Raw genomic sequence first — 12,539 nt, forward strand, 5'->3', positions numbered from 1 at the left:
CACACAGACCAACACGTGAACATGAAAGTATATAAATACATAGTGTCCTCAAGATGTAGGTCCGATAACATTTAGAAATACACTTAAACCTGCTTTGACTACAAATTACCATTTAAAAAAAATCACTCCTGAGATCGCAAATCTGCCCATTTGTGTAATTTGCAAATGTCCTACGACACAGATGAATTAGACATAGTAAATGTTTCAGTAAAGCAGTTAGCATTACAGAAGTGAAATGAAAAACACATTTGTGGCTCACATGGGTCTCGTTCATCATCTAACTTTCCCCTGGCTTGTAAATTAAAACATTTATATCATCTCAACTGGAACCAAGTGCACTTTCATCACACATGCAACACATTTCCTGGTGTGCTATGCTCCAATGTTTTCCTCAGGGATACACACCTTGTTCTGCCTCACATGTCACATGAACAAACGCCTACAAACACACACACACACACACACACACATTATCTGTGCTGAGGTCTGTCTTGGGTGTGTAGTTTAGGGTTAGTGGGTCCAGCTGCTCTGTCCACGTGTGTGTTTTAGAGAGTGAATATGTATGTGCGTGCTTTTGGGTTCTCCCTTTCAACTTTTCATATCTCTCTTCCTCCATGTCCTATTAAGAATGCATGTCACATTTCTGTCTCTTTGCATGCTCTCAATAAAACTGAATTATCAAAGTTTCTATGCCTCAGCGGCACTCAAGGTCTATCTATCGGCTTTCTACATCACATGGCATTTACAAAGCGTTTTTTCACAAGGTTTTTAGTGGTAGTTCACATTGTGAGCGGTTCACATAGATGAGATATTTTTCGCTTTTCCTTTATTTTACTAAAATGAGAGAGAGAGAGAGCAGTCAGCCCCCTAAAGTCATGATCACAAAAGCTACGGAGTAGCTTCTCAGAAGTACCCTTGGCCCAACACTAATGACAGGGGAGACTAAAGCAAAGCAAATGAGCGCGCTCATTAGAGTCAGTGACTTGAAGATAAGGCTGCCATCACTAAAAGTGACACTGTTGACTTTGAAATGAAGTCGATTTCAGTGTTGCCTTAGCTTAGCTGAGACGAGATGAGCGCTGATGCACTGTCTGTCTGTGTGTTTGCTGGTTCATATTTGCGATGTGTTGTGTGTATCTAGGTGTATGCATCTGTCTGTGTGCTGTGTAGCTTGTTGTACCATCCAGAACGGTGCCCGTTTTGATTAAAAAAACAGTCCATACCTCCAACCCCCTCTGTCCCTCTATGTTTAGCTGCACCCCTCAACAAGGTTCACTCCTGCATTTCACTTCATACAAAATACATCCCCTCCACTCTTCTGCCTGCACTTAACCGGAAGTTATTTTCTGCTGACATGGGGGTAAATCTAGCCTGTAATGGGGGAAAAAAGTGTTTCTCAGGTGGCTCCAGTTTAAAAGCAACCCAGCTACTTCATGCCCTCATTTTTTTCTTTCCTTTTTTTTTTTTTTTTCTTGTCCTCTTACTCAGTCTCTACTTATTTCATTCTCTCTCTCCCCCCATCTTTGGGGAGTCCCTTGGCTCCTTATGGTGCCACCGCATGCATCACCACTCCTCTGGGGCCATTCTGTACTGCTGCACAGTAGCGTAACTGGCTTCTGTAGCACAAAGGATGTCACCATCTCCTGCTGTGTATTACAAGCAACAAGCAAGGAAGATACAACGATCGAGGCAGCGGAGGGAGGAAGATGGAGGCGGCTGCTTTTAAACTAAAAAGCCAGAGAACGTGCACCAGGATAAATTGGTGCCAGCATGCTCCCCTAACACCGAGAGAGCGTTGCATTAAGGATAGAGGGGGAGAGAGCAGATGCTGACAGCATTTAAAACTCCCATGGGAATCTTGTGCCACTGCATCCTATCTCCAGTGCTATTGGCCTCCACTATCTCTCAGCATAGCGTGTGTGTCTGTCTGTCTCCAAGCCTCTCAGAGCGGATCAGTCACCCTTTGCTGCTTCAGCTCCTGGCTGCTTCTCTCCTCATTCCACCATCCGCTCCCTTCTTCCTCGGTCTTTTATCCTACGTTTCCACTCCCATTCTTCATCCCACTTTCTCCTTTTCTTTCCCTTCCTCTCTCCTTTTCGTTTCTCTCGTCTCTTCCAGTGTTGAACTTCCCACAGTTTCCTTGTCCTTCCATCTCTTTCCTCCACCTCCTCTTGTGCTCTCTCGGCCGACCACCTCCTCCCTCCTTCCCACTCCTCTCTTACTCACTGGCAAAAGAGGAGGAGGATTAGATGCGAGCTAAATTTGCCGGCAGTTAAGAGGTGACCGAGGCAACTAGCAAGTGTCGGAGTGAAGAAGGTTTTGTTGAAGGCAGAGAGATGGCGAGAAGTGTTCAGAAAGAAAGAGATTGAGTTTGTATTGGTCGGAGTGAAATGTAAGAGTGGATGATTGTCGAAACAGAGCGAGAGAAAGATGCGGAATGACTCCAGATGGGATAGCAATGCAGACCTGTGGAGGCTAATGTGAATGTGTGTATACAAACAGGGCTAAGAGGGGCCGACAGGCGTGAAATGGCCAGCACCTGCTACATAGCAGGTCCCCCACTCCTCTCTACCCCACAGCTGCTGACACACACACATAAATCCACGCGCTTGTGTGTGTCTGTGTGGGTGTTTGCCCGTATCCTCGACCCTCAGTCTTGTCCTGTGCCTTCGGAGGCAGAAAGGGATGGATGTCATCTCCTCACCTCCTCTCATCTTCGATCCCGCTGCTTACTCACACACGCAAAAGTATTCTACCGCTGCTTTCCCCTCCGCTTTCTTTCGATTTATCTCTCCCTCGCCATCTCTTTTGCTGCAGTTTGCTCTTTTCGTTGCATCTCTCATCCTCACAGTTAGCATATGCTCTCTCCTCATCCTCCTTATCTCTCACAGGTTGTCTTTGAGCCTCCACAAGTCTGGCGCTGATCTCCCCCGCTCAGAGAAGAGACTCCTGCCCCCAGCATTCTCTCTCTCTCTCTCCCCCCTGCTTATGCCCGTGCTATCTTCCTTTCTTAAAGCTTAACTCTTTAAAACCAGAAGCTCTTCCTTAATCACAGTTTAGTAGTCCCCATCTCTTCATCCATCCCTCCATTCCAGTCTCCTCTCGCAGGGTTCTTGTGTGGCTAACCCCTTCACCGTTCTGTACAGGGGTACATCAGCTGAACCTCAAAAAGTTAAATGTCCTCAATCCAGGGGCTCGTCAGTTCAACGGAAAATATATTTCCTCTCAATTCGATGCATTTTCTCCCAATTCCAGACTCATCTAGGAAGGCAGTTCAAGAGCAAAGGGCTTGGCCAATTTCCTTCACCGGGTTTGGGTGTGTGTGTGTGTGTGTGTCTGCCTGTATCTGTCAGTGTGTGTCTCCGGCCATGCGAAAACGGCTAGGGAACAGGTCTGATGGAGCCAAGTCTCCCTCCAGCCTGCTACTGGCCCCCTGCCCACCCCTCATTAGGACACACTCACGCACACACACGGCTCTCTTCAATAAGTTAACATGCTGACAGAGAATACTACTAAGCTATGCTCTAGGTACAGCCCAGCGTCGGGCCACTGGTGACCATGATTGTGTGTGCGTGTATGTGCGTGTTTGTGTGTGTCTGACCATGCATGTTTTTGGGAGGCTGCAGTAGACGTTACTTCCGCTCCATCTCTCTCATTACTTGCGGTCACTTGGAGCTTACAGTCGTGCTGGACATGACTTCATAAGAAGCATTCTGTTTTTTTGGTTTCCACAGTATGGTGTGTGTGTGTGTGTTTGGGGAAGGGGTGGGGTACTGTAGTTCTTTGTTGTTCTTTGTTTTTCCCCCCTTCTTATCCACACAGCATGCATATTGCAGGTTTTTCTGCTAACTCATCCAGCAGCATGTGTTTGGAAGATGTCCTCTCCTCACCCACTGAAATACATTCCTCTGGTGCTTTGTTAGGATGTGTCTGGGTCTGTAGTGGGCCTGTACTGGGATCCTGGGGTGGCTTCTTTTACATCCATCTCTTGAATCTTTTAAGCATAGTCTCTAGAAGAGTAGAATAAAACATGAATTATCACCCACGAAAGGATTTTGAGACTTTGAGAGAGACACTTAAGAAGTGACTTTATCGACACATTAAAAATAATTGAATGAGAGGAATTTAGGGAGAATTTGCATTTCAATTTCAGCGTAATTCCCTTTGATGAGACGGCAATGTGTAGCAGCATCCGGCTCCAAGTTTGCACAGAGATTGTTGCCGCGTTGCATGTGCCAGAGCTCCATGGAGCCCGAGGTGATAATGCATTTCTTGTGTTCCTGTTACAAGTGGACACTGAGGGCTAGCTCTCACTCTTATGTGTGTGAACAGGAATATTTAGCACTGCTCGCGGGAGAGAAGGAGGTGAGGGAGACGGTGTGCTTGGGGAGGTCGGTGGAGAGAAATATACCCACATGAATTTTTTTTTTTTTTCCCCCCTTGGCACATGTTGAAAATGAAGCGCAGAGGAGAAAAGTAGCATGCGACAGAAATACAACCATAAAATGGAGAGATGGCAGGAAAATTAGATTTAGAGAACATGCAGGAGACAGCTGGTGGAGTGGAGGCAGAGATGGAGAAAGGGCTAGAAGAGGAGAGGCAGAAATAAAGAGGACGAGAAGAGCGGAGCACCGGTGTAGACTACCACTTCTTCTCTTGACAAGAATCGGTGTTACACGAGTAATTCTGCCAACTCTCTGTACACTTAACAAGAGGGGCTGGCTTCTGATGGATTTGAAATAGGAATGACAATAAGAACCGGGCTGATTCACTACCTTTCAAATTTAGGCAGGGATTTCAACTGCAGCGTCCGCTGTTTAATCCTCCGCAGCGGCTGGTGAAAGCGCAGAGAGTGCAAAGGAAAGCCAGAGCAACAGACAGGATGTTCAGCTTAGCCAAGGGTTCTTGATTTTATTATGTAGCTCATGCGCTCAAACCTGAAGAAAGCAGGAACACTTAAAGATGATGGATGATAAAAATACTTTATTACATACGATAAGGTTTCGGCGTCAATGTGCAGCGAAATGAAATCATTTTACTTACTGCACCTGGGATATTGAAAATTATCCAAACAGAATAAACAAGTATATTAATTAACTAAAAATAATAAAATGCATGTATTCATACAAAAAACATCTAAGCTCTAAACTTGCATGCTTTGAACCCTGGACATACTGAAGCGTTTCTCCTACCTATAAAAGTTATTACTTGTACACATTTCCTTGTCTGCGATTTGGAGAACATTTTTGTGGAAAGTGCTTCACAGTACAGTGAATGTGTACAGCATGAGTGGAGCTGACCCTTAACTCCGGCAGTGTTGGTGCCATACTCCCTGCCCACTGAGTTATAGATGATGACCACATGGGGGAAACGGTCACAGGGTCTGCAGGGAGTTGTCATACTCCCAGAAAGCACTTAGAGCCCTGAACTCATGGCCCCAAAAAGCCTGTGCAAAGCAGTAACACTGTCGTGGTTCTCCCAGAGGCTTTACTCGCTAGTCGTGTCGAGTAATGACTGAAATGTGTCCATGGCAAGTACTGAAAGCTGTTTTGCTTAATTGTGATCAGATACTTCCTGATTGAAATCATAATATTGCTCATTTTACACAGTTGTATATTTTCTTTAGGCTGTATGGCTGCAAACATAACTATTGTATTTAAATAGGCTGATTTTATAAAGACATTGCTCAAAGAATGCAGAACAGTGTTTTGGTGAAATGTAGGTGTGTTATTGCCACAGTAAATCGAAACATTTTAAACGATACAAAGCCTGTTAACTGGTGGTTTCCTTCTCTGCAAACCAGTTGTGTCTTTTTGCTGTTCAAATACCTGCTTTGAAATATTCTACTAATATCACTGCAGAGGGAAGTCGAGGGAGTGGGAGGTTCAGAGGAGCCCTATATGGCTGACAAGTCATATGGGATGTCTTCACAACCCTGATTTAGGCACTGCTACTGTACCTCTCCCTGGAGTTTTGATACACAAACAGAAATACTGTGTATTGGACTGTGGAGCCTAGTTTACTTACACCCTTCTTATCCAGTATGCCTTCTGTGAACGTCTTTGTTTATTTCAAAATGTACTTCTTTTCTTGTGTATGCATTGTGTACCATAGCAGTCGTGACTAAACTAATAGTGCTGGAATAAAATTTGACATGCATTGCCAAGGTTTCCACCTGCTCTATGCTCATGGCTTCCAGGAAGAGTCGTCATTCCACAGTGTCACTTTGTCACTTACTCACTCCGCCACCTCCTCCTCCTCCTCCTCCTCCTCTAATTCCCAACATCCACTCCTCAATCCATCATTATCCTCCTCCGCTGCATGGCCTCCACCTGTTTTGCCCCTGCACGCGCCATTCCCCGCTCCTTCAGAAAGTGTACGTGGCTAGCGCCCCCGCCCTCCCCCCTTGCCTTGACTTGCCTTGTGATTTGTGGTGAGCCTTGGATAGACCCTGGCCGTTGAAGGGCAACACGGGGTGATGTGACGTTGTCATGGCTGTGGGAATTGGGACAGTAGCGGCTCTGAGGGAGAGGAGGAAATGTCAGTGTAGGAAGAGGCTCAGCACACACACACACACGCACACTCACACTTTTGACTGTACTGACACCTCAGCACTCTTGCACACTTCACTGAATACAATTCAGACCAGCACCACTGACATCCTCCAACTACCTTTCTCATTGTTCCTTGACATTACCCTTTCTTCCTTCTCCTCTTTATGCTGTCTCTATTTTCCCTCTTGCCCTCTCTCCATGTTTCCCACTGTTCTCCTTTTTTTTTCGCTTTTCTCAACCATATTTCTTTCTTCCTTTTTCTCCCTCCCTGCCTATCCTCCCCCTACAGAGCCCTCAGTGAACCCATCCAATGCCGGCGTGGTGGCGGGAGCTGTGATTGGCTCCCTGCTGGCCCTCCTTTTGGTCGCCGCTCTGATCGCCGTGCTTGTCACCCGTAGCCGCAGGCAACAGCAGGGTTACCGCGCCAATGACGGCAGTGACATGAAGACACGCATATTTGGCGCCGGCAAGAAGGCCAGCAAGAACGGCACGGGCGGAGGCGCAAGCAGCGGCGTCGGAGGCGGCAACAACAACGGCCCCGTCTACGTTTACAACGACAGCTCATCCCACCAGGGCCTCGGAGAGAAAAACAACCACCACCAGCCTCTCACCATCGGGGGCCGGCCTGAAGTTGTTGCCACTGCACCCACCGCCCAAGATATCCTGCTAAGCAATGAATTGGATGACGTAGAAAGGAGGAAGTTTGATGAGCTGGAGGCGGAGGAGAGGTATGACAACTTCACTGGAGGGGCCCCCATCCTTCAGCTTCGCCCACCCCATGACCAGGATGATATGATTGGAGATTACATGGATGATGACATGGAGTCCCAGCGGGATGGCTCTGTCATCTCACGGACTGCTGTTTACGTATAGAGAAGGAGAGGAGGAAAGGAGGAGGAGGAGGAGGAGGAGGAGGAGGAGAAGAAAAAGAAAAAGGAGGGATGGAGGATTCCTCCCGAGGATTTTTTGGCTCCAGGGTCTCATTCCTGTCTGAGTAGAGAAGAGAAAATATTACCACTTTTATTTTTGAAAATTGATTTGAAACATAACCCATTATTAATCACAGTGCAGCCCCAGAATAAACTGAATGAACAGGAGGGTGTGGAGGGGTATTCTGAAAACAGCATTGCTGTTATCTGGTCCATACGAACTGGAAATCAAATGGAGAAAAGAAACAACTTGTCTCACACTGCTTCTGCTCATGCTATCGCTATCACTGGGACCTTGACAAGGACTCTTGACAGACAGACTAAAGCGGAGAAACCGTGTAGTGTGGGAGTAGAATAATGGAATCATGATACAAGCTTGGCTATAAAGGCGGCAACTCACTTGCATATTCACTCTTATCTTCACCAAAACTGTAGAAGTGGAAGGGGTTGCCTGCTATCTCCTGTGGGAAACCTTTTGCTTTGGTAAGGCAATGGGCTGTGACAGCTGCTGGGTAGTTAGTAGCTAGTGATGGGTTGGGAGGAAGGTTTTAAAGGTATAGACTGTAGCCATCGGGTGATTTAGAGAAGAGAACAAATTATTTGCTCCACTCTACTGGTGAGCTTTCATTTCCGCTCTCTCTGCCTTCCCCTCAAACTTCTCTGCAAACTATCAGCAACAGTAGACACGCTTGACTTAACAACATTTAAAAAAGAACATTAAGTCCTTCTGTGCTGCACAAATAGCAGAGCATCAGAATCCAACAAAGTAAGTTTGCACAGAGTTTGAGCTAAGCTCTCAACAAGGTATTCACAAGCAAACTTTTGTCCTGTGCCTGGAGGTAAGAGATGAGCGAGTGAGGGAGTGAGGTGTAGTCGATCTGACAGGGTCATGGGAGGGAGAGAGGGATGCGGGAGGCAGGAAGACTAGAGAGGAGCATGTCTGTTCTTTTCTCTTCCTCCTCATCCTCGTCTCTTCAGAGCGCTCCTGACAGGAGGAGCTTGATTGGTAATGAGCCGTGAAGTCGCTCGCTTAGCTGGGACCAACAGATTGCCACCACTTATCGTTTATGACGTGGCGATTGCTCCCACCGTCATCTCTCTATCATTCCTCTGTCTCTCTCTCTCTCTCTTCATCCTTCTTTCCCAGTGTTTATGGGGAGTTTATGATTTATCCAGTAGTGTCGAGGTCAGGGCCACAGAGAGCAGTGGGGTATTTTACTGCTCCCGATGTGTCAAAGGCCCTACTTACTCTATTCCAGCTATGCCTGCCCTGACATGCTAGGACCGACTAATCCACCTGCAGTGACCATGTTCACTCCACCGCATGGACGCTACCGTCTCCTCCCACACTTTAGTAAATGGCCGGATGTAACATAATTTCCCCCCCCCCAAGTGAAGCCGCAACAGGTTAGATAGATTTTCAATGAGATGCATGTCATATTTCTTTCCGTTAGCGGACGGTGTTAAATGCAGGGAATTGATCGGGTCACATAAAAGGTTGCGTCCGCAGCGAAGCTTCAGAAGTCATATTGACTAACGGGCAACAAGCAGTGAAATGGCCCTTTTATGATGCAGCTTCAAGGCTGATTGTCTCCTGACTGTTAATTTATCCTTGTAACGAGCCACCGGAGGCCCGCTCAGGCCAATATTACTGCGTGGCTACTGCACGCTGCTGTCCTTGAGGCCGAGTCTGTACATTTGCATGCGTCATTGTATCTATATAGACACTGGATGACTGTGATGGACAATCTATGAGAGAAGTCCTACTGTAGCTCCTCTAATCATGCGTTTCCTGGCCTTCTAATCAACTCCCCCCTTTACCCACTGGGAATCGCTTGAGTATAGCTCTCGATGACTGTACTGCCCTCTTGTAAGACCCGGCAGAGATCTGGGTTGCAGTTAGCTGCAGGTCATGAGGTCAAATGCAGGGTGACACATTGCCAAGAGCAAGGGTGACTGCGCTTGCCTGCATTTCCTATCATAGCTGTTTTTAACCTTGAGCTATAGAGGTGAGAAACACTCTCATAACAAGTATCTATATCGGGCGAGGCAGTGCTAGTTTGCCATTGTGATGGCTTTTAACCTTTTAGAGAGGCGGAGAGAGAGCAAGAGAGAAACACAGGAGGCAGATGACAGAAACGGAGAGACGGCTTTCAGTGTTTGAGCACCGTCTAGCATATTGTAAGCCAGTGTGTTCAATAGCATTAGTGTCTAATGGCCTTAGCTTATACATAAATGCAACTCCTGTCAACCTGGGGTACAGTAAATTTACTGAACACAGCTAATTTGTCACAACCACTCAAAATACAAAAAAAAAATGAATTTACTTACTTTTGCACTTGCGTGTCACCGCAACGAAGAGAAATATGAGTAATATGAAATACTTTGGTTTTTGGGGTCAAAATAGCGACAAAACTGTTGTATGTACTTTTTGGTGTGAGGTATCTGTGTACTATATATGTAAGCATCTTTATTTTTCTTGTGAAAATGTGGATATTTATGACAATGTAAATATCAGTTCGATGGAGCCAGTGTTGCCAGTGTTGTGGAAGTACAGAGGAAGGTGTTGTGGGTCGACTAAGCCTAAAGTTCAAATGTCTCGGATGGCATTCAGAATGTAATTTTTAATCCAATTAATACCTCGGTGGTTTGGATGTTAAAACATGCTGGACCGACTGAGCTGAGTTTGCCTAAAGAGTCGATTTGTATTAGTGAAAAAAAAAATGATATATGCTTGTATAATGATTTTGTTAGCATTGCCTGCATTCCCACATAATAAGCACACAGTGTTTTTTGTTTTTTAGCACAATTGGCTTCTCCTCTCCTTGTCACGACAGACACCCTGCACAATGCAAAAATACCCACAATACTCATAAATGATCAGGTGGATCGTCACCACACAGGCGATGGTCTGTGTTGAGTCAGCTCTGTGTATGTAGAGTAGTGTCGGTGAGTATTTTTGTGATGCTCAGGGGGGATTTGGGATATCTCTCACTGCCATTGGGGTTGTAACCTGAGTAGCCACCCTTTGTCACCATGGAAAACTGGCAAACTGAAGATATTACTGTGCAATTTGAAGACCCACTCATTCACGCACTGTATGTACTGTATGTATGTATATGTGTGTGTGTGTGTGTGTGTATATATATATATATATATATATATATACACATACACACGCACGCACGCAGAGGAACATTCGCCCACACACAAACACCCCTCAGTCACTCTCATTATGCACACTCCCACAGCCGAACTGTGCAGAAGACACCTCATACCTGACAAGTCTGCCATCTCCTGACATAAGCCCACACAAATGCACTCGCATAGCTGCACACAAAAGCAAACGCACACAAAAACTCTTTCTCCTCTTCTTGCTCAGTGGCTCCGTCAGGACATATACCGAGTCCTGTTACTGTGGAAAGAGCTGCAGCATGATGTGTCCCCTGCTCCACTGCTTTCTATTCCCCCACAAATAGTCCAACCTGATCCAGAATCACCTGAACGACCATGTAGAACAGCGACAACTACGCATTCAGGGGCACGCCTTTCACCCAGTATCAGAGAAACAGGCTTTTTAGGAAACCGTTTGTCCGTTCCACTTTTGTTTCACTCTGGGAATATAGCTTTTATTAAAAAGCCACCACGCTGACCTGCTCCCCCTTCCCGGATCCCTTCGAAAGCTTTTAGAGTCACACAACTTCCTACTCATCGACAAAATGTTGTTTTAGACTTCTCTCACTTCACGCACGCACACACACACACACACACACACACACACACACACACACACACACATACACACTGTTGCTACCCACCTCAGCACCCAAGTGAGGCTTTGAGACAAAATGCTTTTAGAGAAATCACGATCCTGGCCCGGGTCTAGCACAAGGTTAGGTAGTCAAAATACACAATACACACACAAATCCTCATACTGTTGCAATTTCTTCTGCTCCAAACATTTGATGACTAATCAAAGCCTTAACATCTCCCATCTCACTCGCATAAAAGAAGAAAAAAAAAAAAAGAGAGAAAACTTCCCTGTGTACATAGTATAAATATATAAATATGTAGCAGAGAAAAAGATATTACTAATTTATGGTGTCACGTTTGTGTATTTCTCAGTGACGGCAAGCATGAAGGATTTATTTTCCCCTTTTACAGTTTCCCCTCTTTTCTGTTATTTTGCAGTGCTTTATAATTCATGTTTTCTGAGTGCTTTATTCTTGACTGCTGCGCTGTGATTGCTGCCAAAACTGGCAAATGTGCTTCTTCTATACAAATGAACTGTACACACAGCAAAACAGTCGTACCCCAAAATGTGCTTTTTATTATCGACTGCTCTGTGTTAACGTTACTTTTTATTTTTGTAATTTTTTTTAAATTTACGATTTATTTTGGTCTTTTGAAGGAAAAAAAACAACTAATTATAATTGTTGTCACCATTTTGTTGTCTTTCTATATTTTTTTCGTATTTGGTTGCTATTAAAGATTTCTTGATTTTTAAAATGTTCCAGTGTTGCTGCGTGTGATATCTGATTCTCCTTTTCTTCCCTCTTTCTCTTTAACACGTGAGGTTAGCTTGGATGACTGAGGAAGCAGATGGATAAGAGCGCCAGTCATTGATTCTCACTGATTAGATGAATTGATCGGGATATGAAGTGGCCTCTCTGTCTCTTGTCACCCATCCTTCACACTCCAGACCCCCCCCCCCCCCCCCCCTCTGTGTGTTTGTTTTTTTACTCATTTCCTGGTCTGGCTGTTTGTCTCATTTCAGTTTTGATAAATCTGCGTGTGTGTCAACAAGCTTATGAAACTGAGCACAGAAATAGGAGAGGCTATTTAGTGCATTACAATTGTCCTGTGCTCAAGCTCCACCTCCTCTCAGTCTCTCTGAGTCCTATATGTTTCCGTAGTTGGCTGAAGTAAACTTGCTGCCTTGGTAACCAGTAGGAGACTGCTGTGTTTGTTTAAAGGGCACATTTCTTACCGGAGCATGTGGATTATAAAGAGTGGTGATAGAAAGCTCGTATGCACTCACTTATTTCAAGATGCA

At 45.4% G+C, this 12,539-nt stretch overlaps 1 protein-coding gene across 2 annotated transcripts in view; it reads left to right on the top strand.

Moving 5' to 3' along the window:
* Window positions 1–12,539, top strand: part of LOC142969266 (nectin-2) — a 72,832-nt gene that overhangs the window by 32,402 nt on the left and 27,891 nt on the right. Inside the window, exon 7 of one of the 2 annotated variants that reach the window (XM_076109078.1) lies at window positions 6,844–11,996. The exons of the other annotated variant lie outside the window; for it this stretch is intronic. Within the exon in view, the coding sequence (XP_075965193.1) occupies window positions 6,844–7,427 (584 nt within the window). The 3' untranslated portion in view covers window positions 7,428–11,996. Of the gene's footprint in view, window positions 1–6,843; window positions 11,997–12,539 lie in introns of those variants that run through there. 2 annotated transcript variants of the gene reach the window in all.

This window comes from Anarhichas minor, unplaced genomic scaffold, assembly GCF_050575085.1.
Source record: "Anarhichas minor isolate MPS153535 unplaced genomic scaffold, ASM5057508v1 ptg000041l, whole genome shotgun sequence".
NCBI lineage: Eukaryota > Metazoa > Chordata > Actinopteri > Perciformes > Anarhichadidae > Anarhichas > Anarhichas minor.